The sequence below is a fragment of the Gavia stellata genome, chromosome 3 (assembly GCF_030936135.1).
Source record: "Gavia stellata isolate bGavSte3 chromosome 3, bGavSte3.hap2, whole genome shotgun sequence".
In the NCBI taxonomy this organism is placed as follows: domain Eukaryota; kingdom Metazoa; phylum Chordata; class Aves; order Gaviiformes; family Gaviidae; genus Gavia; species Gavia stellata.
In genome coordinates, this window is record NC_082596.1 from 35,446,334 (window position 1) to 35,470,970 (window position 24,637).

The 24,637-nt window shown below is 38.4% G+C and overlaps 1 protein-coding gene across 3 annotated transcripts in view; it reads left to right on the top strand.

The window, feature by feature from the left end:
- JPH1 (junctophilin 1) overlaps positions 1-24,637 on the top strand; it is an 87,983-nt gene that overhangs the window by 41,522 nt on the left and 21,824 nt on the right. For all 3 annotated transcript variants that reach the window (XM_059836167.1, XM_059836168.1, XM_059836169.1), the window contains exon 3: positions 13,440-13,558. In XM_059836167.1, the coding sequence (XP_059692150.1) occupies positions 13,440-13,558 (119 nt within the window). The remainder of the gene's footprint in view (positions 1-13,439; positions 13,559-24,637) is intronic.

Genomic DNA, 24,637 nt, shown 5'->3' on the forward strand with positions numbered 1-24,637 from the left:
GTATTCTCCTGGAGAAGCTGGCGACTCGTGGCTTAGACGGGTGCATTCTTCGCTGGGTTAAAAACTGTCTGGACAGCTGAGCCCAGAGAGTCATGGTGAATGGAGTCAAATCCAGTTGGTGGCCGGTCACAAGTGGTGTTCCCCAGGGCTCAGTTTTGGGACCGGTCTTGTTTAATGTCTTTATCGATGATCTGGATGAGGGGATAGAGTGCACCCTCAGCAAATTTGCAGACGACACCAAGTTGGGAGGGAGTGTTGATCTGCTCGAGGGTAGGAAGGGTCTACAGAGGGATCTGGACAGGCTGGATCGATGGGCCCAGGCCAATTGTATGCAGTTTAATAAGGCCAAGTGCCGGGTCCTGCACTTTGGCCACAACAACCCCATGCAACGCTACAGGCTTGGGGACGAGTGGCTGGAAAGCTGCCTGGCAAAAAAGGACGTGGGGGTGTTGGTCGACAGCCAGCTGAATATGAGCCAGCAGTGTGCCCAGGTGGCCAAGAAGGCCAACGGCATCCTGGCCTGTATCAGAAATAGTGTGGCCAGCAGGAGTAGGGAGGTGATTGTCCCCCTGTACTCGGCACTGGTGAGGCCGCACCTCGAATCCTGTGTTCCGTTTTGGGCCCCTCACTACAAGAAGGACATTGAGGTGCTGGAGCGTGTCCAGAGAAGGGCGACGAAGCTGGTGAGGGGTCTGGAGCACAAGTCTTATGAGGAGTGGCTGAGGGAGCTGGGGTTGTTCAGTCTGGAGAAGAGGAGGCTGAGGGGAGACCTTATCACTCTCTACAATTACCTGAAAGGAGGTTGCAGAGAGGTGGGTGTTGGTCTCTTCTCCCAAGTGACTAGTGACAGGACAGGAGGAAATGGCCTCAAGTTGCGCCAGGGGAGGTTCAGGCTGGATATTAGGAAAAATTTCTTTACTGAGAGAGTGGTGAGACACTGGAATAAGCTGCCCAGGGAAGTGGTGGAGTCACGATCCCTGGAGGTGTTCAAGGAATGTGTGGATGTGGCATTGTGGGACATGGTTTAGTGGGCATGGTGGTGTTGGTTTGATGGTTGGATTTGATGATCTTGCAGGTCTTTTCCAACCTTAGTGATTCTGTGATTCTGTGACTCTATCAGGAAGTGTTGTGATAGGACGAGGGGTAGAAGTTTTAAACTGAGAGAGGGTAGATTTAGATTAGGTATTAGGAAGAAATTTTTTACTGAGAGGGTGGTGACGTCCTGGAACAGGTTGTGGATGCCCCCTCCCTGCAAGTGTTGAAAGGTTGGATGGGGCTTTGAGCAACCTGATCTAGTGGAAGGTATCCCTGCCCATGGCAGCGGGGTTGGAACTCGGTGATCTTTAAGGTCCCTTCCAACCCAAACCATTCTGTGATTCTGTGATCCTAAGATAATTCATCCAGCCCACAGCCTTGTTCAAGGACACTGCCTTTCCCAGGATTTGTCACCCCTTTCCCTGTCATGATGCATGCCCTTGACATGGTGAGGCTCCTTTAATGTCCTCAAGAAAAATAGCAGGTGAAAATATTTTCCTGTCACTCACTGGTGTTCACACTCACGCAGTTACCACTGGCTGCCAGCTGCATGAGTTGCTGTAGTAGCAGCAGTTGCTCCTGTAGTGTTATTTTTTTAAGACATGAAGAGTGCAGAGTTTAGGTAGGTAGGTATGTAGTAATGCCCAGCACTTCTGGAAGGCATTTCCATGTGTGTGCAGCACTATCATTCAGTGCAGGCAGATCTGGTGCTTCTGGAAAGCTATGGCAGTCCTGCTTTGCAAAAGGGAGAGGATCCAGCATCTGGCGCTTCTCCGATACTCATAAAAGCTCAGACATCTGCAATTTAGGAAGGTAACTTATTTAAGATACTTTACTGGGAAAGTAATTTTTAAGGCTTATGAATTGCCTATCAAGGCACCAGATCTCAAGATTGGGCCTTAGTAGGAACAGCTTTTTGGTGGGACGGAGAGGCCACAGTATTGCCTAATAGGAGATTTGTCTCTTACCAGCTGCTCCAGTGTCACAGTCATGAGGGTCGGTAAAACCCATCAACCTTTAGATAGATCTGGAAAGTCTGATAAATCTGTGTTTGTGTGAAAAGAGGACAACAAGACATTAGGATTGATTATTTTGGGACTTACTTCCTCCTTTGTGGCACGGAGTAGTATTTACACTAAATCCTGCTATTAGTGACTCAGAAAAAAGAATACTTGCTTTCTAGAAGAGGCTGGGGGAAAAAGTCAAAGCTCCAGACAAGGACTGTAGTAAGGAAAAGAAAGGAGCAAATAGACCATGACTAGCTTTGTTCAGAAGGTCTCAAAACAGTAGACTTCGTGAGTCTGCAGTAAGTTGTTACTCTCACGAGGGGTTACTGCTAAATATTTAAGAATACAACAACGAATCCTCAGCCTTACCATGCAGATCTGCATGACTTCAGCTGAACAAAGCAGTCAAGGGCTGCTGTAAGCAGGAATAAATAGGCTGCTGTGAACTCTTTTTCGGCAGTCTCTGGACTCCACAAAAGTCTTCTGGGCATCTAGGCAAGATCATCAGCCTTATGGGAACCAGCAGAGAGCAATGTTCCTGGTTTTTCAAATTTTGTGGTAGCTGACAGGACATGCTGGTTGTTTATTCAACTTGTATGTTACTGGCAGTGTTGTAAGTAGCTACAGAGGGTAAATATATACATATATGTTTATTTTGGGGGGGATGTATATGAGAGAAGATTATTTTAAAGCTCTTAACTGCATTCATCATAAACCCAGGTTTTGCATTTCCTTCATGATGAAGGTAGCAAAACCTGTGAAATAGCTGTCACCTGCTCTATGTCTGAGATGATCTGACCTTATTTTCAATCTCCAGTGCTCTTCAGTTAAGAGGAATTACATGTTTACAGATGGAAGGATCACCAAAGTCTTTCCTTTGCTTGTTTATACTGTTCAGTCTCTTGATGTTTAATATATATAATATGAGTAGCTTGATTCATATCTGCCAGCCTGGAGAAAAGTTAAAGCACGTACAACCATCCCTACACTTGAGCACTTCTCTTTTCATGGAGAGCTTAGGCCTTTTGCTAATTAAGCTGTTCGGAGATCACATATCAGTGTTTTCTGTTATTCAAGTATTTCTGTGAATTTTTTTAAAAGTTATCTTTAAACATGTCAGAGAATTTGTAACAACTGGAAATGGAAGAAAAAATCCCAGAATGTTTGCTAGACATTTTTCCGTCAATACTGTTTTTCTAGACATCTGGCACCTGATTGGGGAACAGAAATGAACCGTGCAATGAAAGATAAGCCCAATTCAGTTTTGGCTGTCAGACTGCTAAGGACAGAAAGATTAAATTTATATACATACAGTTAATGCCTTTAAAAGGATGAAAATACTGCAATTTTGTTTCCCCACTAGATTTTAGTGCCCAAAGACATTAAAAGGACTGTTAAAAAAACCTAACATTACCACAAATTATTTGAATTCACGTCAATATTTTTTAATTTAAAGAGCTTAATTATACCACATTCTTTTTTTGTTATAAATGCATAAATTGCACTGTTATATCTCATAAATAATTATTTTGTTTGCCATTATGTTCTAGATATTTTTTCAAGCCTCCCCAAAACTATTCTAGATTAAAACTTTATTCCATGGTCAATGTATCCTTTCTGTTTTCATTTGCTATGAAGATTTCAATTCCGTACTATTATTATTATTATGAGAAAATGGCAGAAATAAATGTGTGCTACAGCTTTTGCAAGAGAGAAAGACAAATAAGCACCAAGCCATTAAGCCTGTAGTTGTCACTTTTTTCGTAGTGTATTTTCCTCCATCAAGCATAATAATGAAGTCTTTGGATTCAGATACTAGAACTGTAATCTAATAAGTTACAGACTGCCAAAGTAATTTAGGAAAAGCACAAAGCATACTCCTAGAAGTATTTGTGACTGGGGAATTTAACTTACATTTTCTGAAGCCAGCAAAACCCACAGAATTTTAAATAAATTTTCACATTTTTCCTGTAATTTCCTGTAATGTAATTTTCATGTAAACAGTGTGTTGCAAGTTATATAAATTATAATGTGAAGAGAGATCACATACTGTTTTTATATTATGTATTTTGCTCTGCAAATACTTCGGTATTCTTTGCTAAAATATCTGTAACACTGTGGATGTTTTTTGCCCTAAAATTTAAAAAAATCTTACCCTTAAACACATGAACTGTGTATAGAGGAGAGATTAAGAAATACAGATATTGCCAAGGATGACATTTGACATAGTTTTCCTGGATAAGTTTACTGATTAATAAAGCTTCCAAAAGTTTTCTAACTAGAATTATTCTAACAAAAATAATTACAAATGTATTGTTTTCTAAAAATTGACATTTTATTTCATATTTTCTGGTTTTTTGTATTTTTACAAGTAATTGAAAGTGGTAAAAATCTGTAGAACACTAAAAAATATTAAGACAGTGGTTTAAATTGAAAAAACAGTCCATTTTGATACAAAAATAATTCCTAGTCTCTTCCTGTAAGCTGTTCTTATTTTTCATCTAGCTGTATCCCTGGGATGATGACTTCTTGTTGCTTCCTTACATGCAGAGTCTAGAATAGCTGCCAGATATTGGTGTTGATGATAGCAGTTGTCACACCTACTATTTTATTTCATTTGTCCCAGGTAGAGAACAGTTTAAAAATATGTGGCGGGGGGAATTGCAATGCACTAAACATACCTTAGAAATTCCCCAAGCAAACAATCACAACAGTCCATGTGTTCCCATTTCCTTGAGCAGGTTGGCTTTTTCTGTGCAGAAACCTTACATGGGGTTCTTTTTCCTTGAAGCTCATATTTAATGATGAAGGGAAGAGAAACATTATTTATCTCCTTTTTTTTTTTTTCCTTCCCTTAACTATGACATCAAGAACAGCTGAAGCTCAAGTGTGCATCTATTTTTTTATGCTTCCAGATAGATTCAGAAGCTCTCTTCAGTCAACCAATATAATAGGCTTTGGTGATCGGTAAGAACAAATTGTTTGCAGTTATTCCTTCACCTCTTTCCAAAAAACCTCCTGTCTGCAGCGATTAATGTTATGGGTCCAGGGACCTGGAAGAAAATATTGCTCACTAAGGAGAGTTGGTAATAAAATAGGATAGGATATAGTCTAGCCTATAAAGTAGGACAGGATATAGTCTGTCTTATAGAGTAGGGAAGATATAGTCTGTCCTATAAATTAGGATAGACAAAAGCACATCAAGGTTTATGCTTTTCTCTAGATGTACCTGACAGTTAGTGACATGAAAAGATACTGGCATGAGTCACCACTGGCAAAAATGGGGAAAAACCCCTATGAGCATAGCGTACAGAAGTGTATTTTGCCCGAAGTGTAAGTTTCCCCACAGGAAAACTTGCTTTCTGCTTGAAACGATGCTGCTCATCTTGCTGAAGTAGAAGACACTGCCATCTTCAAGATTTCTGTGCCGGTGCTAGGGTGAAATATGAAAGCAAAACTTCATTCATTCAAGCTCCTGACAGAATGATAGAGAAAACTGAATACACCACATGAAGAGCCAGCTCCATTTTCCAGGGGCAGATTATCTGCATGCACATAAATAATGCCAGGCGAGTGGGACATCTAAGGTTAGGGAGAGTACCATGTAAATGCAGCTTCTCTAGTGATGCCTAACAGCAATTTAAAACTACTTTTTAAATTCAGACATCTGACTGTGAGTCTTTTTCCAAACAGGGAGCAAGAGTGAGGGCCTGAAAGACAGACTAGGGAAATTGATCTAATTTATCTCAATTGTTAAAAGTGAATTTTCAGAAATACCTTCTCTTTTGGGGTGCTATCCTTCATTGACCTAAAATCTTTCTGAACTGCTGAGTACACATGTGACTAGTATAAGTTACAGAAACATGCACCTTGGCACCCGAGTTGCTGAGTGGTTCTGTTTTTATTGATGTGGACCATAGAGGTCTAAAGGCGAATGCAAACAGGTTCTGAATCTTGGCATAAGAAGGTGGCTGATTCCTCAACAAACACGTAGATTGGTGTTTGCCATAAGACTATTCATATATTCGTAGGCACAGCAGAGCATGTTCATGCTGACCACTGCAGGAATCCATCATCCACACAGTTCAGAGGACCAAACTGTAAATAGTTCAAGTTTCTTATTTTTAATGGAGTAAGAGGGGTGCCTCCAATGAGATGATCAGAGCACTTATGTCAGATGTCTGAAATACCTAATGTAAACAGTCACTAAATCATCTAATCTCACTTCCTGTAAACAAAAGGCCATGCAATTTTTTTCTCAGAAAATGGATTAAAGAGGACTTTTAGTGCACTGCCTAATATAATTTTAAAGGCTTAGAAAGATCTATCTTTTTCTCTGTAAAATATAGCCAAAACATTTCACGGTTGACTATGCCCAAATTCAGCTTCTAATCGATGGACCGGTTATATGTTTATCTGAAACACTTGTCTTCCCCCTTTTGTCTTACCCATTTTCCGCTGTCAGATATCCGTGTGTATACCTTGATAAGTGGCTTCTCAGTGTTTCTTCAATAATGAGTCGTTATAAGGCTTAATAAGTTAAAGTTAAAAAGCCTTTCTTTTTAGAACCTGTTATTCTGTGGTCCTGACATTTCCTTTTCCTTCTTGAGACGTAGATGAGCTGGGCATTTTTCCATTAGTGGTTTTATGGATTCTGGATTATGTAGTACAGCAAGAACAAATTCCTTTGATTATTTTTTTTCTCTGTGTGTATAAAGACCACATTAACCCTTCTTTTTGCCAGCGTGTGTGGGGCTAGCCAACGTGATCTCATATTCATTCTGTGCTACTTTCCATGACAGTCTCCCATACTGGCTAGATTTTTTGTTTCCCCGTGTTTTGTTTCAGTACAGTTTTGGGTTTTGGAGTTGTTATCATTGAAATTTAGGTTACAGTAAAGTGTCTTCTTGGGTTTTTTTGGAATCCAGAAGTTGTGTAATCTGACAACTCTACCATAGTATGTTTTAGCTTGTATTGAGACATTATAAAAGTAAAATATCAAACAACCTTGGGGCAAAAAACAATTCCTAAGGTAAAATGCACATTATCAACCCTTTTCTTTGATGTCTTCTGCATTAAGCTTCAAGATGTGTCAGAGACTTAGCTTTTAATCCATTTTGATGTGCCTTATTAATTCCATGTAATTTATGCTGTTGTTTAATTATGTTGCCATAGGGTACAAAATCAGAAACCTTGAAAACAATCCAAGTGTATTAAATCAAGACAATCTAGATAAGGTGTAGAACTCATAGTTTTTACATGTGTATTAAGTGGCAAAACCTACTCTTTGTTAAAGCATGATGTCTGTCACTATATACTATTAGCCTGTAAATCTTTATGGATGTAGACCCAGTTTGTTTATGCTGTTATTTATGCCCAAGACTGACATCTGGCTAACCAGTCATCACCCTCAGGTTATTTTTTCAAGTACTGAAATCAGTTTGGCCGTTCGCCAATTGCAAGGGATTTCCTCAGTTTTTCAGGAGTTGTTAACTAAAGGTTAGTATTTTTTCAATTCTTCTAGTATGAGTTAGGGCTGAAAAAAACTGAGAAATAGATTTAGGCTGGTAGGAGGAGTTTTCAGAAGAAAAATCCATTAGGTAAGGTGATATGGATCAATATGCCAGCAGTGTGTACACAATAGATCTGCTTATGCTTCACTACATGAGACTTTACTGGTAGTACCAAGGTAGTCCAGTTCCTGAGTGAAGTCAGTTCATGAAGAAGGAGCGTCTGGTTGAAACTAAAATCTGCTAAAGCACAAAGGAGATTGACAAGTAAAGCATTTTGAAGAGTTTTTAAGTTCAGACTTCTTGATTGAGGACATACGTCTCATTTGGTCAATTCAATCTGTAGTTTAGGAGCACTTTTAAGTTTCTCACTGACATGAAGCTCTCATATTGCAGTATCTGTAAGTCAGTCTTTTTCCTCTCTCTGTTTCTCTCTGGCACACCCATTTTTTGCTGGTATTCAGTGACCTACCCTCACTTCCGAGGTATATTACAGCAATGAGTTGCTGAGAGTGATGAAGCCAAGAGCTCTTAGGTAGCTCTACATGGTTATGCACATATGTATTTTTAATCCTACCGTAGCTGTTGGTTTTCACCTAGTATTATCACTGAAAGAAGCTGAGGAGGATGACTAGCACACTTGATAAATGCCAGTCTCTCACTTGCGGTGTTAAAAAATGCATAGATGCTAGATAATTATCTAGCGTTCATTACTGATACATAATATCAGAAGAATATGGAAATAAAATGGAGACAAGAAGAAAATTAAACTACCAAAGAATCATTCCTTAAAGCTTTCCTCTTCCTCTCCAGCTCCTCTTTTCCTGGAAATGCTGTTGATCTCTGTAGCAATTTTATCAGAGCTTGGTTTTGCAGAATTGAGCCTCCAAAAGATAGAAAGAAATGTAATAATGCTGGAAAGTTTCATACCTGGAAAAAAACAACAGAATATTCTTTGCTTTCTAGAAAAATCACTGAATTTTAGAATTTAGGAAGATGGGATTGTTTTTTAGAGAATTCCAGTGTCATAAAGGATGATATGGGTTGTAACCCCCAAAATGTGATGTTACTCAGACAAACCTGATAGCTGTCATTAATTAAATATATGTCTGAGAACTTCATGTAGGTTTAGCCTTTTTTTTTTTATAATATGGAAATCTGTTAATAAGTAACATTGTTAAGATTACTAATTTAGGATAATTTGATAGGAACATAATGGTGTTTCATACGTTTGGCAAACAGAAAACAGAGAAGCTTATTTATATCAATTTAAGAAATAGAAAGCAAGCTCCTGGAAAGCTTTATGCTGGAATCACTGTGTTTAATAAAAGCTGAAAAATGAAACAAAGTAAACATATGTTTCTTACATTTTTAGTTGACTCTGAATGAGGCAGCATTACAAGTGTGTTGAGGGATACCATGGAAATACGAGATAATCTGGAGGGTAATGATGGACAGTTCTAAATGGGTTTTAAATTTAGATAAACAAAACATAATGCACTCCAGACACATGGCATTATATATAAAGCATTGTTGCTGCAGAACGCTAGATAATGTTGTTTAAGCTCTTCAGCCCCCAATACTCCTCCTTCAAGTCACCTTTCAGACATAAGTAGATAGAAATCTGATTGTAGTTTAGCTGGGAGACTGCTTGTAAGAAACCCCTGACTCTGTGCTTATAATCTCTTGAGTGTAGCTAAAATAATGCATGTGTTTACCTACCCAACCAAACACAGAAAAGAAAGGTATCGGTAGTGGTATCAGTTGTCCCACAGTCTAAAAAGTTCATGCTTCTTTCAAAATCAGACCCTGATATGAGTCCAAATATAATTTCTAACAATACCAAAATTATTCAGTTAACCATTGGTCTTCCAGCCCTTGCTCACTATCGACAGAGACAGATACAGGGACTCCACATGCTCCACCTGGTACCAACATTCTGCATAAGCTATAGCTGTGGATTCCTTTTTAATGTAACTACAGTTTGCTTCCTACCACAGATAACAACTTAATCTTGTCCCTGTCTTGATTGCATTTACCGCCACTGTGGACACACTAACTAAGTGGTAGATTGTGCCTCTAAATATGAATTGGTTTTGTTTTAAATACTTTAATTTTATATTGGTTTGAAAGCTTTCAAGCACGTGGTTGAGACATCACATGGAATATTAATGGTAGGATGATACTTTGAAGTAGATACCCATGTAAAAACACATGGCAGTTCGAAAGTTAGTAGTATGTATTATGTGTTACAGTTGCTGAGAATGAATTTTACAAAGGACTGCCTGTTCACCTAAAAGAAAAATCATTACAGGTCCTTTGTTGTGGGTTAGAACCTGAATGCAGCATTGCAAAGCAGGTTGCTTGTTATTTTCCTGTACTATTTTGCAGTCTGTGGATTGCTGCCTATTTCCCTGCATAGTTTCTATTTTGCTGCTGAAACTTCAAATTGATCCTTCCTGGAGAATGTGTGGAACAGCATGCAAAGCCTAATTCAGTCCTTTTCTTGGCTAGGGGAGAGGAAAGTTTTCTCTTTCAAAAGTTCTCATAAAGATTTCTTGTCATGGCAAAAGATGTAGAGCTCTCTGGGAAAAAAAGGAATTCTCAGGTAGATGGTGGTCATTCAAATGTGGGTCATTTCAACTTGGTATATCATAGGCTTAAATTTCCACGAATAATTAGTGATAATAGGCAAAACTTCAAGACTTTACAGTGACAAAATTACTCCAGGAACAAAAGGTAAAGAAGGCTTTCCCAAACTGTGTAAAGCATAAATGGAGCAAATATATTCTGTTATTTCAGTGGGGCTTCCCTGCTCTGATAGCTGTCCCTTATAAATGTTGTCATTCAAAACTAACATATTTCTCCATGGTCTCTGATAATAACACTCTGATAGTGTGGGGGTCAGTGCAAGGCAGTATAAAACAAGTACAAACAAAGTGTAGTGCCAAGCAGCAGTAACTGTAAGCAGGTAATTTGGAAAAAATACAGACAAATCAACTGTCGAAGTCAGAATAAAAAACCCAGGAAATTAAACAGCAACAGAAAAATAATTGGAGTCTGACACTGATAAGTAAGTGTGCAGGAAGTGAAAGAAATGTCTGAATATACAGTTGCAAATTGAGATAATCAAGTACACATTGCTGAAGTTACCCAGTAGAGCATCCAAATGCCAAGGTCATAAATAGCAAATAATGCAAATAATGAAAAGCCTGTGTTCACAGGTGAAGCACGGTGCTTCTGTTCTGTACAGAAGCAGCAGCTCTGCCGGTTTCTCCTGTTCTTTTCACATTTGCCATATGTCGTCGATGATGCTTGCTGAAGAGGCCTCAGGGAAGTGTCTCAGCACAGCCACGTGCATGCACTTCTGTTTGGCTGGTTGAAGGCCCGCTCAGGACCATGAACACTGTTCTTGTGCCTTACCCTCCTGTGCCTATTTAGTTTCTCTTGCTGCATCGTCTCGGCGACAGTACAGCACTGAGGCTCTGCTCAAGTGTGTCGCTGAGACATGCCTTGGCAGCGTTCACGTCTGAACAGTTGCTCCTGTTCTGGTCTGCTGGAACTCCTGACTGTGAGTACAAAGGGGGCAGAATAGCAGGAAGTGTGAGTTGAAAAAAAAAGGTGTGAGATAAGGCAGGCAAGGAAAGCAGTGCTCATTTACCTTCTGTTCCATTGGCTTCTTCCTGCTGTGACTTGCTTCTGCCCAACTTCATGTGACAAAGTTTCACTAGCTTATTACTCATGTCACCATTTAATTCCTTAACTAATTGATACTGTATGTTTTGGACAGGATGTGTGATTTGCTTTCTAGATATAATAATACAGAAAATTCACAGGCATCAATAAATAACTGTACTATCCTGGCAGTATGTTTTCCTGATGCTGGTCGTTTAGTGTACTAGCTTGTAAAATGTCTATTGCAGCAGTGGCAATAGTATTGGACTATTTTTATATGGGAATAGTCTGGTTGTTCTATCATCACAAAAGGATGATCAGTGTCTAGTTTATCTATGTGCAGACTACATTATTGTCTCACAAAACAATGTCCCTGTGCTAGGATTGCTTCATTAAGTTTATGCTACATAGACATAATTATGCAGGAGCTAAGAATAGCTCATCTAATTGAAAATAATGATTATAGTGAAAGAACGGGTTTGATTACTGTTACTAAGCAAGCACATACCGTACAACCATTCATGAACTGCATGGAACACATATGGGATTATATGGTGTGTTTGTTTTGATTAACAGTTTCTTTCCCCCATCCTGAGTACAAGTCGAAGGTGCTACTGCTTATTTGCTCATTATCTTTTTTCTCAGAGACCTAGCGGGACCTGTGAGAAGGCAGCATGAGCTGATATTTATCCAGTAAATTATGACAAGCTAAGCTTTGAAATAACATTCAACATGTATCCCTGCACACATTTTAGGGAGGATGTAACTTAAATAAATCTTCTCCAGGCACCAGAGATGAAACTGTCTATGTGGTTTTTTTATGTCTGTGTTTATACTAGTACCCTATGGGATTAAATATCCTTTTAGAAATGCAAAGTCTGCCATACTGTTAATCCTCTGGTGCTCATTCTGGTTAACACTAACATTTAATTATTGCTTTGTCTAAAACACATAGAATTCTTCTTTATTCCTTGAAAGTAAAACTGAATTTTTACAGCTAAGTTGTTGAAAGTTTTCGTTTATTTGATTGCTGTTGATTAGTATCACCAGGCACGTGGGATAAAAGTTGCTGCTGCTGTTGTCTTCTTTCTTAACTAATTTTTTTCTACCTTAAGTGTCACTTTTCTACTAGAATGTTATGAGAAAATTCCTGAGATCATGAAATTGAATATATCTGGTTTAGAAATGTTATTAATATCTCTAGAGGCTCAAAAAACTCCATTGGTTTGCCATGTTTAGCTTCCCCTCTGTTCTAATGAACCATTTCATAGCTCTAGGCTATGTGCTAATGCTGTAGAGGCACAGAGAGATCACTGCCATCAGGAATTTTTAAACAGATGACTGTTTAAAAAATGAAGTGGGGAGGGAAGATGGGACAAGCAGTGATGCAATCCTGTAGTAACACAACTATCAATTTGCACAGTCTGGAACCAGAGGCACTTGCACAATCTGTTCTTGAGGCTTTTTGAGAAATAGCAGAAGGAAAAAAGTGGAAGCAGAGGGCAGATTACTTTACAAAAGTATTCCAAACTGTTGTCTTGACTTCAGAAAAGTTGCCTTTTCAGATAGTTTTGGATTTAAAATTCAGTGAGTTAAAAAGAATTGAAAACTGTTAAGTCCCCATTTATATAAATGCCTATTGAAACATCAAACACATTTTCTATCCCATTGCTTTCCAAGATGGTCTTATTGTGGAAGACATTTCTCAGGTTTTTGGGCCAACATACCTCAATTTTGCTCTTCAAAGAATTTTACATGGCACCCAGCATTGAATATTCACATTGGAATATTGTAAAGGTAATGGCATTCCACAGTCCCCTTGAACAATATGTATCCTGGTCTCACAGATGGTGTTTAGGAGTCAGTGTGGTGGCCCAGTCTGACCTTCTGTACACTTTTGTACACATTCTGGTGACTTGTATTAAAATCATAATCCCAGGTTTCATTTAGGGACTATTTTTTTCTAGTTAGAAATTTTAATTATAAGCTTGGGCTGTAAATTGTGTACCTACAAGTAGATGTGATACAAGGGTGAGCAGGACTGAAGAACTGAGAGGAATAATGTGTTGATTCTGAAATATTTTGACTGATTTGCAGTTAGTCACAGCAAGTGCACTATACAGTATAGTCTATGGTAGCTGAGGACTCTTACATTATTGATGCAACTCATGAAAGACTCCTTTGCATATAAACTGTTTTCTATTCTGTACAGAACTGCACATGCAAGAGCTAAAGCTGATGCTGCGGATCAGGCTGCTCAGGCTGCTCGCCAGGAATGTGATATTGCAAGAGCAGTTGCCAGAGAACTTTCACCAAATTTCTACCAACCAGGTAATTACAGATTGGGTTTTTTGTGACTATTTTTTTTTCTTGCAGTGAAAGCATTCTGTGTTAAGTTAAAAAGTTGATTTCATTTTGAATGTTGACATTTATACAGAAATAATAGTCATGTGTAGGTAACGAAGAGTGTACGTTGCTCAAGGAGATTTTGTTTTGATTTTTTAATCGTTAGGTGACTATTGTTTTGTGTAAAAACAGTTAAGTGTCGAAAAGTCAGTATCAAGCATATAATTTGGCCTCAAATTAGTAGCTTGTTTAGGACAGTGTCAAAGGCAGACTTCAGAGAACGTAGATCAACAGAAATTTGGGTTATTTCTAGAGTGTTTTTATTAGGGGAAAGATCCTTGGCTTTTTTACTGTCCAAGGTAATTCTTGACAGTGTTGGTTAGCTAAGGCCTGAGTTCTGGAGAATGCTTTACCATTACACATACATAACCTGTGAGGGAATCTTCTTCTGTTATGCCTGTGGTGCTCTGTGGAACATCAGTCTCATACTCAAGATACCATAGAATTAAGTCTGTGTCATCTGTATCAACGTTGCAACCCATTTTTACCTGTCAAATGGTTTGGAAAGTTTCTATAAAAAGAAGCAAAGTGGGTTTTGCTTTGTTTTTCTGGTGTCTTTCCATGAGGTTAGTATTTTTGTGTACTGCTCTTTAGCTTAAGATTGAATAGATAAAATGGTACTCCACTTCTTTCACCTATCAGATGAGTTGAGTCATATCTTGTTATTACTTTTCAAGGACTTGCCGGCACTTATATGTTAATATAGGTTATAGCTCTGAGATTGATATTCACTTACCTTCATCTTCTGCACATCCTTGTTTCAGACACAAACCCCTTTATCCTTAAATGTACCCCATATGGTGGTTGCAGGCTAATACCATGACCCGCAAAATCAAAGAACAACAACATTCTTCAACATTTTATAACAATCCACCTATTTCCTTCAATTTTTAGTGTAAATGACTATGATGTATAACTTGTTACTAAATTGTTACTGTCATTTAGCTTAAAGAATACTTGTTTTCTTCTTTATTCCTAAGTATTTAGTTGTAGAGAGCAATCTGTGTATTTCGGGGTTGGGAGGGTTGGGGCACTCTTTTTTATTTGTTTAGTGCGTAAGTCGAGGGCTAGTCACCTCATGCAGGTTAGAATCTCTATTCCCCTTATCAGTCTTGCAACCTTTCTTTATACCCATCCTGATATAAATTAATTTTTCTTGAACATGGCTGGCCAAAACTGTGGGTAAAGCTCAACAGAACTATTTCCAGTAGTAAGACTTTGCTAGCTTTAAAATGGTATCAATATGTACCTTTCACTGTTGGAAATGACCTCAATACAACCTCTCCTGTGGACTTACATTAGTGGCCATTACTTACTCCTATGATACCCAAGTCTTTTTCTTTTTTCATAATTTCATTCTTCCATCAACTGATGAACTCCGAATTTATAGCAGCAGTTCATCTTATCAGTCATAAGTTAAGAAGTCATAAGCTTAGCCATGCAAAGAGCTAATAACAGGGAGCCTGTCAAAGGAAAGCTTGATAGAGAATAGAAGAGGGAATTAAAGCATTTGGAATGAAAGTATTTCAAAGCTGCCAAATCCTTGAAGTAAAGAGGTGGCTAGAGTACTCCAGAGAAAATGCAAACACCTGATGGTGTGAAATTTGACATCAAGAAATCCCCCAGATCAAGAATTTGTTAGGTGTCTCTTTTTACTTCCTACCACAGGATATGAAGTAGTATTGCTGACAAGTTGGCTGAGATTTGGGGAGAGAAAGTGTGGGATTCTTATTTTCCTCTCATTTAAAAACTTCTATTCCAATTACAGAATCACTAAGGTTGGAAAAGACCTGTAAGATCATCAAGTCCAACCATCAACCAACAACACCACGATGCCCATTAAACCATGTCCCACAATGCCTCGTCCACACGTTCCTTGGACACCTCCAGGGAGGGTGACTCCACCACCTCCCCTTCCCCAAATGTAGCTGTATATGCGTACAGTGATGTAACAAAACATTTCTCAGTCTACTTACTCTATTCTTCGTGTGGAAATACCTATCAGTTAGCTACCTATCAAAAGATAAATACCTCCTTTGGAGTCTAAATTTTAAATTTCCTCATGATTTTCAAGATGGCCAAATACAGCATATTTGTACACATTTGAAAAAAGAAAAATTGCTATTCCCATTGCTTAAGTAACTTTAAGATCCCAAGATGTTAACTAAATTTCAGTTATCCCAAATAAGCTGCAGCAGAACACCAGATTCATACATCATTGTGATCCTTTCCAGTATTATCATGTCAGAGATACTTCCCATCCTCAGTGTTCACAATGCCTTTTTCAGATACATTCTTTCTGAGGGTACCAGTTAGCCCTGAGACTCACCTGTACATATATTTGCTTATTTAAGTATTTCCCAAGTGTCATGCTATGAGTTACTGGACAATGTTATCATTAGCTTTTGTCATTTACGGTAATAAAATAGATAAATATTTTGAAATATTTACATTCACTCACACAAACAGCAGTAAACATCTGCTTTTCAAATAGCATTTTTTGTATGTTTGAAGGAAAACAAGGTAACCATTATTGCTTCGTAAGAGCAACTTCTTGGTTTTCTTCTGTTGAGCTTTTATTTTTACAGTACCTTTATAAGTTTCTGCTAGCGCTACTAAAAGGTAATGATAAGTATTGTATCTCAGTCTCTGAAACTATAGTTAAGAGAAAGCTTTCCATTGTGCTAAATTGTCTTAAAAATAGGTTATTGTGGGAAAGTATAATTTTTCTCTCATTGCTTGTACGGTAGGCAAGAATGCTGTCAGCAACGAATAAATATACGTATTACATCAACAAGTTGCTTGAAAGAAAGAGAGAAAAAAAGTGAAATGCAAATACCTCTCTGTAAACAACAGTTAAGCATTTCTTTCTGTCTTAACGAGTGATCTCTGCATTACCTGTGCCTAAGCCATTTAAATATTTGAAAATCTTGTGATAAACCTCTTAAATTTTAGATTTTTAGAAAGCAACCTTGTAGGCCATACAGCCTCGTATTACACACAGTTTATAATTACAGTGAATATTCATCAGTCATTGTACCATGATAGTTCTTAGTTCCCAATTACTTTCTCTCATGTTTCAATTTTGTGTTAAGACATTCATCAGAAGCTGCCAAGAGGTTCTAGCTTTGTAATGTAGTTTAAAAGGAGTTTGAAAGGAGAACAAAGCAGTAGGAAGCAAAGTAACATTCAGCGGGTGAGAATAATAATGTCAATCTGAATCATGACTGTTGAGGTACCATAGAAATCTTGAGATTTAGCTTTCCCAGTAATTGATTACCTTAATATTTGCATAGAAGGAAAGCAAGTATGATTGAAAAGGTCAGTGCCATGGTGTAAGGACTTACAAGGTTATAGGGAGCTGTTTTCCCAAGGCTTGTTCACGCTAGTCTCAAGCAAGACCCTGCTTCTACTTTTGCTGGAGCAGAGAATTGGCTACTGATTAATAGCTATGAGGATGGTATATCTTTGCAGAGTCCTACCCATAAATGCTATACGTTTTGTAGATTTAACAAATGTTGCAGTCTTTATAAATGACATACTTTACAGGCCTTTTTATCACCAAATAAAACGAATTTTGAGAAATCCCACCTCTGACCTGTTTGTTTCCTCCATATATCACTAAACTTGTAGATGTGTCAGAAGAGAGCATACCAGGACAGGAAACAAATGAAACCTGAGTCATATCCTCATTCAAGGGATTCGTCCAGGGACAGTTTGAGATTGTCTTTGCTTAGAGAAAAATAATAAATGTTGTTTTGTGTCTCTTGTTAAAACCTAGAGAAGGGCAAATGACTAATGGGAGTGCTGTATCAAAGATGTAACAGAAAAGAAAGGCTGTTGACACCCAGTAAGAAGGGGGAATATTGTTCTATGCTTGCACAAGGTTAATGGATGCTTTGACTTACCCATTCATTCTAAATTCTACAGGCCATCTCTAGGATATAGTCTTGTAAACTATCAGGAGGTAAGCTAAAGTATGAACTTGAACAGACTGGACAACTAAGCCATAATTGTCTGTATGCATATATATATATCCTGCAGCAAATGGATACTGCTCTTTCATTCAGTTTGAATGAATAGCATTTGATCAAATGAAATAGGGGTAAAACTACTTTGCTGCAGAGTAAGAGCAGTCTGGGCACTTTACCATGGAGCAATTAAGGTCTGGAAATTCAGATCTGAATTGGTTTATGGCAGATTATTTGTCAGGCCAACCAGCTGCCAGGCGAACATTCATGGTTCACCAGAACAATTCATCCAGCCTTTGACCTCCTAAACAAGGGAGAAATCAAGGAGCAGTCTATTAATTAATGCTCTCTGAAGAGATGGACAGAATTTCTTTAGGTGAGCAGAGAACAAAGATTTTCTAATGAAAAGAGTAAGAATTCATATTTTTTAACTAGCAATTTTTCCTGTAATGTTTGGTAACCATTACAGCATCAGTATTAACATGCTGAACATCACTTGTTTCAGAAATAAGCATTTTAAGCTTATGATAAGGAAATTTCTAACAGCCTCTAATGCCTTAAAGAGCAACTGTGTTTTCCATTCTCTTTTGACCGGTGGTGGATGTCTGTAGCTTCAGAAGAAAACATATCCTTCCCTTCTTCCTCCTCTCTGCCATCTCCACGTCCTCCAGTTCACAAAATGCAGACTCCATATGGACAGGAAAGAGAGATTTCTGCCTGATGCTAATTAACTGGAATGTACTGGCTAAATGCATATGGACCAGGCCAGATATTTTTATTTTTAAAGCCAATTACAATGAGCATTTTGCCTGATTAGAGTTACCAGCCATGCCATCAGTTTGTGCCTCAAAGTATATGGAAGCTCACTAGTTCTTCTTAGTCATACAAGAGCCTGTTCATTTTCTGAAATTATTCAACATACGGCTTCATCATCCTCACACAACTGTTGTCAGGATTCTTGCTATGGCATCTTTTTTCTACAATTTATTGCTTCCATCCTCTTTCTACACAACTCTGGAGAAGCCAGAACCTATAGAAGTATCCGAAGGCACCTCTGTTGTATCTAGTAATCAAAGAAAGAAGGTGCGTTAAAAGAAAAGGTATCAGTTTTGAGCTGCATTCTTGTTCTCCTCTTTCTTTTTATAACTCTCATCATACCAGTCTTCACAACTTGACTTCCAAATTTATCACCAGTCTCACCAAGCCCTAGGCACAAGTGCCCCCACCCTTCCACATCGTTCCTTTTCCCCAGTGTGAGGCCCGTCCAGCTTGCTGGCAGTCTGCACCCATCCTGCCCCACTGCCATACATGCATGCTGGCTCAACCCACTCCCCAGCATTCCTGAATGCCTCTGGGACAAGAGAGCGTGCTTGGGAGAAGGCAGAGGAATGAGAGGTTGCAGAATAGTAGCCTTAATTCTTCAAGATGCTTTCTCAACATTGCCAAGACACTTTTGAGTCACGTAATCAAATTATTTGCTTAGGAAAAAATGCGTATAATCAGTTTTGAGCAAGTTAACTTTTAAAACTAATAACAGACAACCAGTTTCCTGTAGAGAGATAAAGCTTTTACAATCACAGTAATTTTCACAGGCTTCCATTAAGTACTCGTCTAGTTAATTTGCATCTAGATAGAACTTGTGATTGCCTGGTAAAGGCTACAGGATCTGACTATGAAGCTAGCTAGCTAGTCAGGCAACTAGCCTGGACTAGCTTCAGTGCTGTCTCGGCTATGTTGCTGTCTTGAAGTAGCTTGAATGCTAGCCTGGGTATACCTATCTGAGCTGCCACCATGGGATTGCTAGTTACAGGTATAATCTGAGAGAATGAGGTCAGTGCTACCTTAGAGTTTTAATTGCCTCCTTTCTCCTGTTCAAAATTATTAATTTGCTCCCACAAAGAACCATTGCTTCCAGGACACAGAACCTGCCCACTGTTGTCCTGCTCCAGTAAATTTCTATATTGGTCTGTCACAGTGTCCATCAGCCAAGGACAAGATGAAGTAGGGAGTATTATACAGTGTCAACATTTCCATTATAAATCCTATTTATAACTACGTCATAAATATTTGTTCCATGTTGAAATTCAACTAACAAGGTCTGTGATGTGAGAACTTTCCTTACAGTGCTAATTTTCACTAGAGTATGGTGATTTATTTTGAAAGGATTTTATTATCCTAGTAAAGGCTTAAATTATGTTGAAGAAGGCTAGGTTCCTCATGTTATTTTTTTAACGTGGGATATGGGTTACATTAGCACATCTCTACAGCTGTGCTGGTTACAGTGCCTTGTACTACTTGACCACAAGCAGTTAACACTTGCTGTGGGCTTTTTTGCTGTTGTTTCTATAGGAAATGGGGAATGAGAGATGTATTCCAGAGGAAAAGGTAGAACATTAGAGAAAAATAATCTTCACAACTGCGTTCTACATTTGTCAAGGCCAGAGAAATAGATGGCTAATATACACGGCATTTTATTCCAAGAAAGTCTGCAAGACTTAAGTAGAAGCAGAGAGAATGTAAAGAGAGATCTGAAAAAGAAAGCTGTTATTCAGATTATAGACCTGAGTAATGTAGAGTAAAGCAGTATTGTTCAGTATGATGTAGAAGATCATGCTGAGAATTTGGAGGAGATTAAGATTTCTACCTATTAGTTGTGTAACAGTTATTCACTCAGATCATAATCTGAATAGGAGTCAAACCTGGAACTGAAACACAGCCAGCATGGAATTGGTAGTTGAATTCTTTTGTACGGTGAGATTAAACAGGATGAAGATTGTAAAAAGAGAAGGTAGAGGGACCAAGAACGGAGTAATCTGATATTATCTTCCTTGAAAGTGTAGTTAAAAAGTGAAAGAAAAATGAGGGGGAAATAAAAGGATGAATCATGGAAGTTAACAGAGGAGGATTGTTCCAGAAGAGGAGAATAGCCAGCTGTGTCATAGGAGGATGAGACTAGAGTGCTGATACTGAGAAATCAGCAGAGGCTCCTCAAAAAGTATCAGATGAAGAGCAGAAGGTATTTTGCCAGGGGCAATTTGCCAAAATGTGAAGAGTATGGGATAGATTTGGAGAAGAGGAGCAGTAAATGGATATTGCAAACTTAGAATTTAGAATGAGTGCAGAGGTGAAGGGGGAGAAATGACACTGTGTGAGGTCAGAATGGTTAAGTGGCATGATGAGAGGTTTCCCTTAAAATATAAAAGATCAAGAATATGTTGGGAAAGAAGCCAGAACAGGATGGACGACTAAGCAGTTCACATGCCTTAGTTCTACCAGAATTAAACTGATTGTTGTATTTCTATAGCTCTGGCATTTGCAGTGCAGCAGTCAGTTCTGTTAGCCCACTTCAGACTCTTAAGCTTCTTAATTGGTTCCATTGCTAGATATAAGAAATTAATTTTGCTAGAAGTGTGATGCAGCTTAAGGAATACTGTTTCTGAATATTGAAAAATACTGAATTAACCCTCTACCCTCCAAGAAAATCCATAAAACGATATATTTTAAAAGCAGTAAATTTTATGTCTCTTTATTTTACTCTTGATCTAGCATCTTTCAAATTTATAATTTCAAGTGGTTTTTCTATAAACACAAGGGGATAGAGGAAACTTCTAAAAAAATGCAAGTCTACTGTTCTCATGTAATGATGAATCCCTTTGAAGTATCTAGAGTTTAAGGTAGTAATGCATATCTAAATCTGTGACTAGAATCAGTGGAGTCTAAAATTGTCTGGTTATTTCCACATTACTTTGCCCATCTGAATCATTCAAATGTAATTTTGATTGTTTGGTGACATACATATATTTCATGTCTTCCCAGTATTGAGCCTTACTGGCACATATTCCACAGGCATAAGAAGTGCTGACATCTAGAACTCCAGCCCTGGGTGCATATCCTAGGGTCTTCTTTTTTTTTTAGTAGGAAAGTGGAATGGTGTTCAGAGAAAAACAGTGCAGGCACTGTTTCTTTGACAAATAAGGATTTTAAAAGAGCCAAAAGTTAGAGGGCTTTGGCAAAAATTTCACTCAGTTATTAAATTTACTAAAGAGCAAAACCATTCTATTGAAAAGCATCTGACAGCTATGAATGATATCTTTCTCCTCCTCCTAAAATATCCAAATCATGTCATTTTGTGGTTGTTTCAAGTTGCTTGTGGAAGTGGTTGCAGTTTTATTCTGAAACTGTTTGATCCATATAAGCAGAGCAACTACTATAATTTCAGTAATTTCTAATATCTGTGTAAACCTGCATATGTGGACAGATGGACCAGGAGCTTGAGGGCTGGTTTGCATAAGAAATTTTGTTTAAATTTTTTCTCAGTATACGATACCAAATTCTGCAAAGACAATCAAATGCAAGGAAGAAAAACCTGCTGCTTCCTCCGTACTTGTATGTGGTCCAAGAGGCAATGTGTCTGATACAACTTTGGCAGTCTATTACCAGTCTCTCACTGGGAACTGGGATGCTTATGTTGAAAGTTTTGATGTGGAATAGAAAGGCAAACCCATGACTACTGTGCAAGAGAAGAGAATATACTAAGAGAACAATGAACAATAAATATTAAGAGCCATATTCTGTTTTTAATATGTCGTGACTGCCAAACTAGTTTCAGTTTTGATCCTGAACTTCATCAAATATAGTATATTTTCCTGTTTAGCTGAAAGACAAGACATGACAGTTACTAATCTATAATGTTTTCAAAAGGAGAATCAAATGTGTTTACATAGTTTTCCTGTCTGATTCCAATAGGAATACTGGAGGTTGTTGATGAGAAGAAAAAAAAATAAATGGAAGTAAAAAATGGCAAGGAGAGAGAAACCTAATAAAATGACAAGGAATTTGGTAGTCGTCTCATCTGAGTCTTCACTAATGACTAGTCAAATATCGTGAGTGATATGTTGCGTATTTGTATAATACGGTGAACAGCGTATTATTTAAATCAGCAGGTAATAGTGAAGTGGTATGTTGCAAACACAAGCCAAACAGAGGAAAACAAAGTTCTCAGTAACATTCCACATATAGCTGAAAGTGAGTGCTACCATTTACAGCAGTGATCACTCACCAAATGCCAGCTAGTTCGCAGAATTATCAGACCTAGTATTTAAACCTAGTATTTAAACTGAAGACAGAGACTTGCTCTTCAGAAGTGCTACACAAAGTCCTTAAGGGCTGACAGACTCAGCCAGTTGGAGATGAGATGGGAACCTGCTCTTGGTGAGGTCAGTTGCCAAACTTCCATGGAGCAGGATGATAGCCGTGCACTTGAAATGTGATACGGCAGGAGAAGCAGCTGATACTCTTCCAGGTTGTATATACAGAAGAAGCACGTCACGGAGAAGAAGGGTAATGGTCCCTTCTCCGCATGAGCCCGATGACACTGAATCTGAAATACTGTGTATAAGTTTGGACATCATCATATCAGAAAGATGTGGACATGCTGGGAGAAATGTAAAGAAGTGTGGATTCTACTGGGTAAAGGCAGCTATTATGCCACATTAGCAGTCTCTTTATGTATGTATGTATATAAAATCTATCTTTTCAGAGAATATGCAGTTGTGAGGAGAACAGAATTATAGCCTTTCACTTCTGCCCGTCCTTTATGATAGATATAAAGGAGCTTAAAGAACACTACTGCTGCAGTTAACATTTGCTAAATCTTCCAGTGGATTTTTTTCTAGTTTTCAGAAAAATGTTCCCATGATCAGACGTCCATGTACCATTGTTAATAATAGCAGTAAAACATCCACTGACATTAGGCATCAGTCTACCTCATGCCTCAGTGCAGCTTGGCTGGAGTAAATTAGGCTTTAGATCTTCCATGAAAAAGCTAAAAACTTACCTTCTTAGTTATCTCATATTAAGCAGCCTGCAGGCTCAGAAGCATTCAAGTAGATTATAGTCCATGTGTGTGTTAGCCAGGAGCATTCACATTAAATACAATGCGTGTATATTATCTAGCCTGGAAAAATTAAGCCTGTCCTATATACAGGAGCCATATGCAACTCCATATAATCTTTTGAAGTTCCGTCAGTATTCATCAAAGAGAGTTAGTGTAAGTAAAGCAAGCCGTAATTAAGATTGCTGGTCATGAGCAATTTCTGTGTCCATAAGCTGATGTCCCAGTGAGGTGTTAGAGAGAGCTGCACAGCACTCATAGTGCTGTCTATCTGATGGTAATGAATCCAAAAGTATGAGGGCCCACACACTGTAATCTACTATGCAGATACAAGTCTTATGAGGAGCGGCTGAGGGAGCTGGGGTTGTTCAGTCTGGAGAGGAGGAGGCTGAGGGGAGACCTTATCGCGCCCTACAGTTACCTGAAAGGGCATTGCAGAGAGGTGGGTGCTGGTCTCTTCTCCCAAATGACTAGCGACAGGACAAGGGGAAATGGCCTCAAGTTGTGCCAGGGGAGGTTCAGGCTGGATATTAGGAAAAATTTCTTTACTGAGAGAGTGGTGAAGCATTGGAACAGGCTGCCCAGGGAGGTGGTGGAGTCACTGAAGACAAAGGTGCTCAAGGAACGTGCGGACGTGGCACTGCAGGACATGGTTTAGTGAGCATGGTGGTGTTGGGTTGATGGTTGGACTTGATGATCTTACAGGTCTTTTCCAACCTTAATGATTCTGTGATTCTGTATTTATGAATTTTGTACCCTGTTTCGGAAATGTCGTGGTTACTTTAGTCACTAAAGCAGTCACAGAAATGGAGCAGAGATTGGATTTACAGTCAAAATAAATGCATTCTTCTTACTTAGTGCTGACTGCAGGTAGTTTTTGAGATTCATTAGTCTATTCTTTCCTGCCTTCAGATCTTTCAGTATGTATATGTCTACTCTCTAATGATGCATTTAGAAACCTTTTGAGGAAGAAAATCTTACTTTTAAAGATTCTTTTATCCTTAATTATTTTTTAATTATTTATTGGAGAGTATAAAAATGAAAAATACAAAAATACTGTTTATGTATTATATTCAGGTATGTTAATGGTAGGACAAATGAAATTAATTTCGGATTTGGAGGAACTGGTAAGAAGGGAGA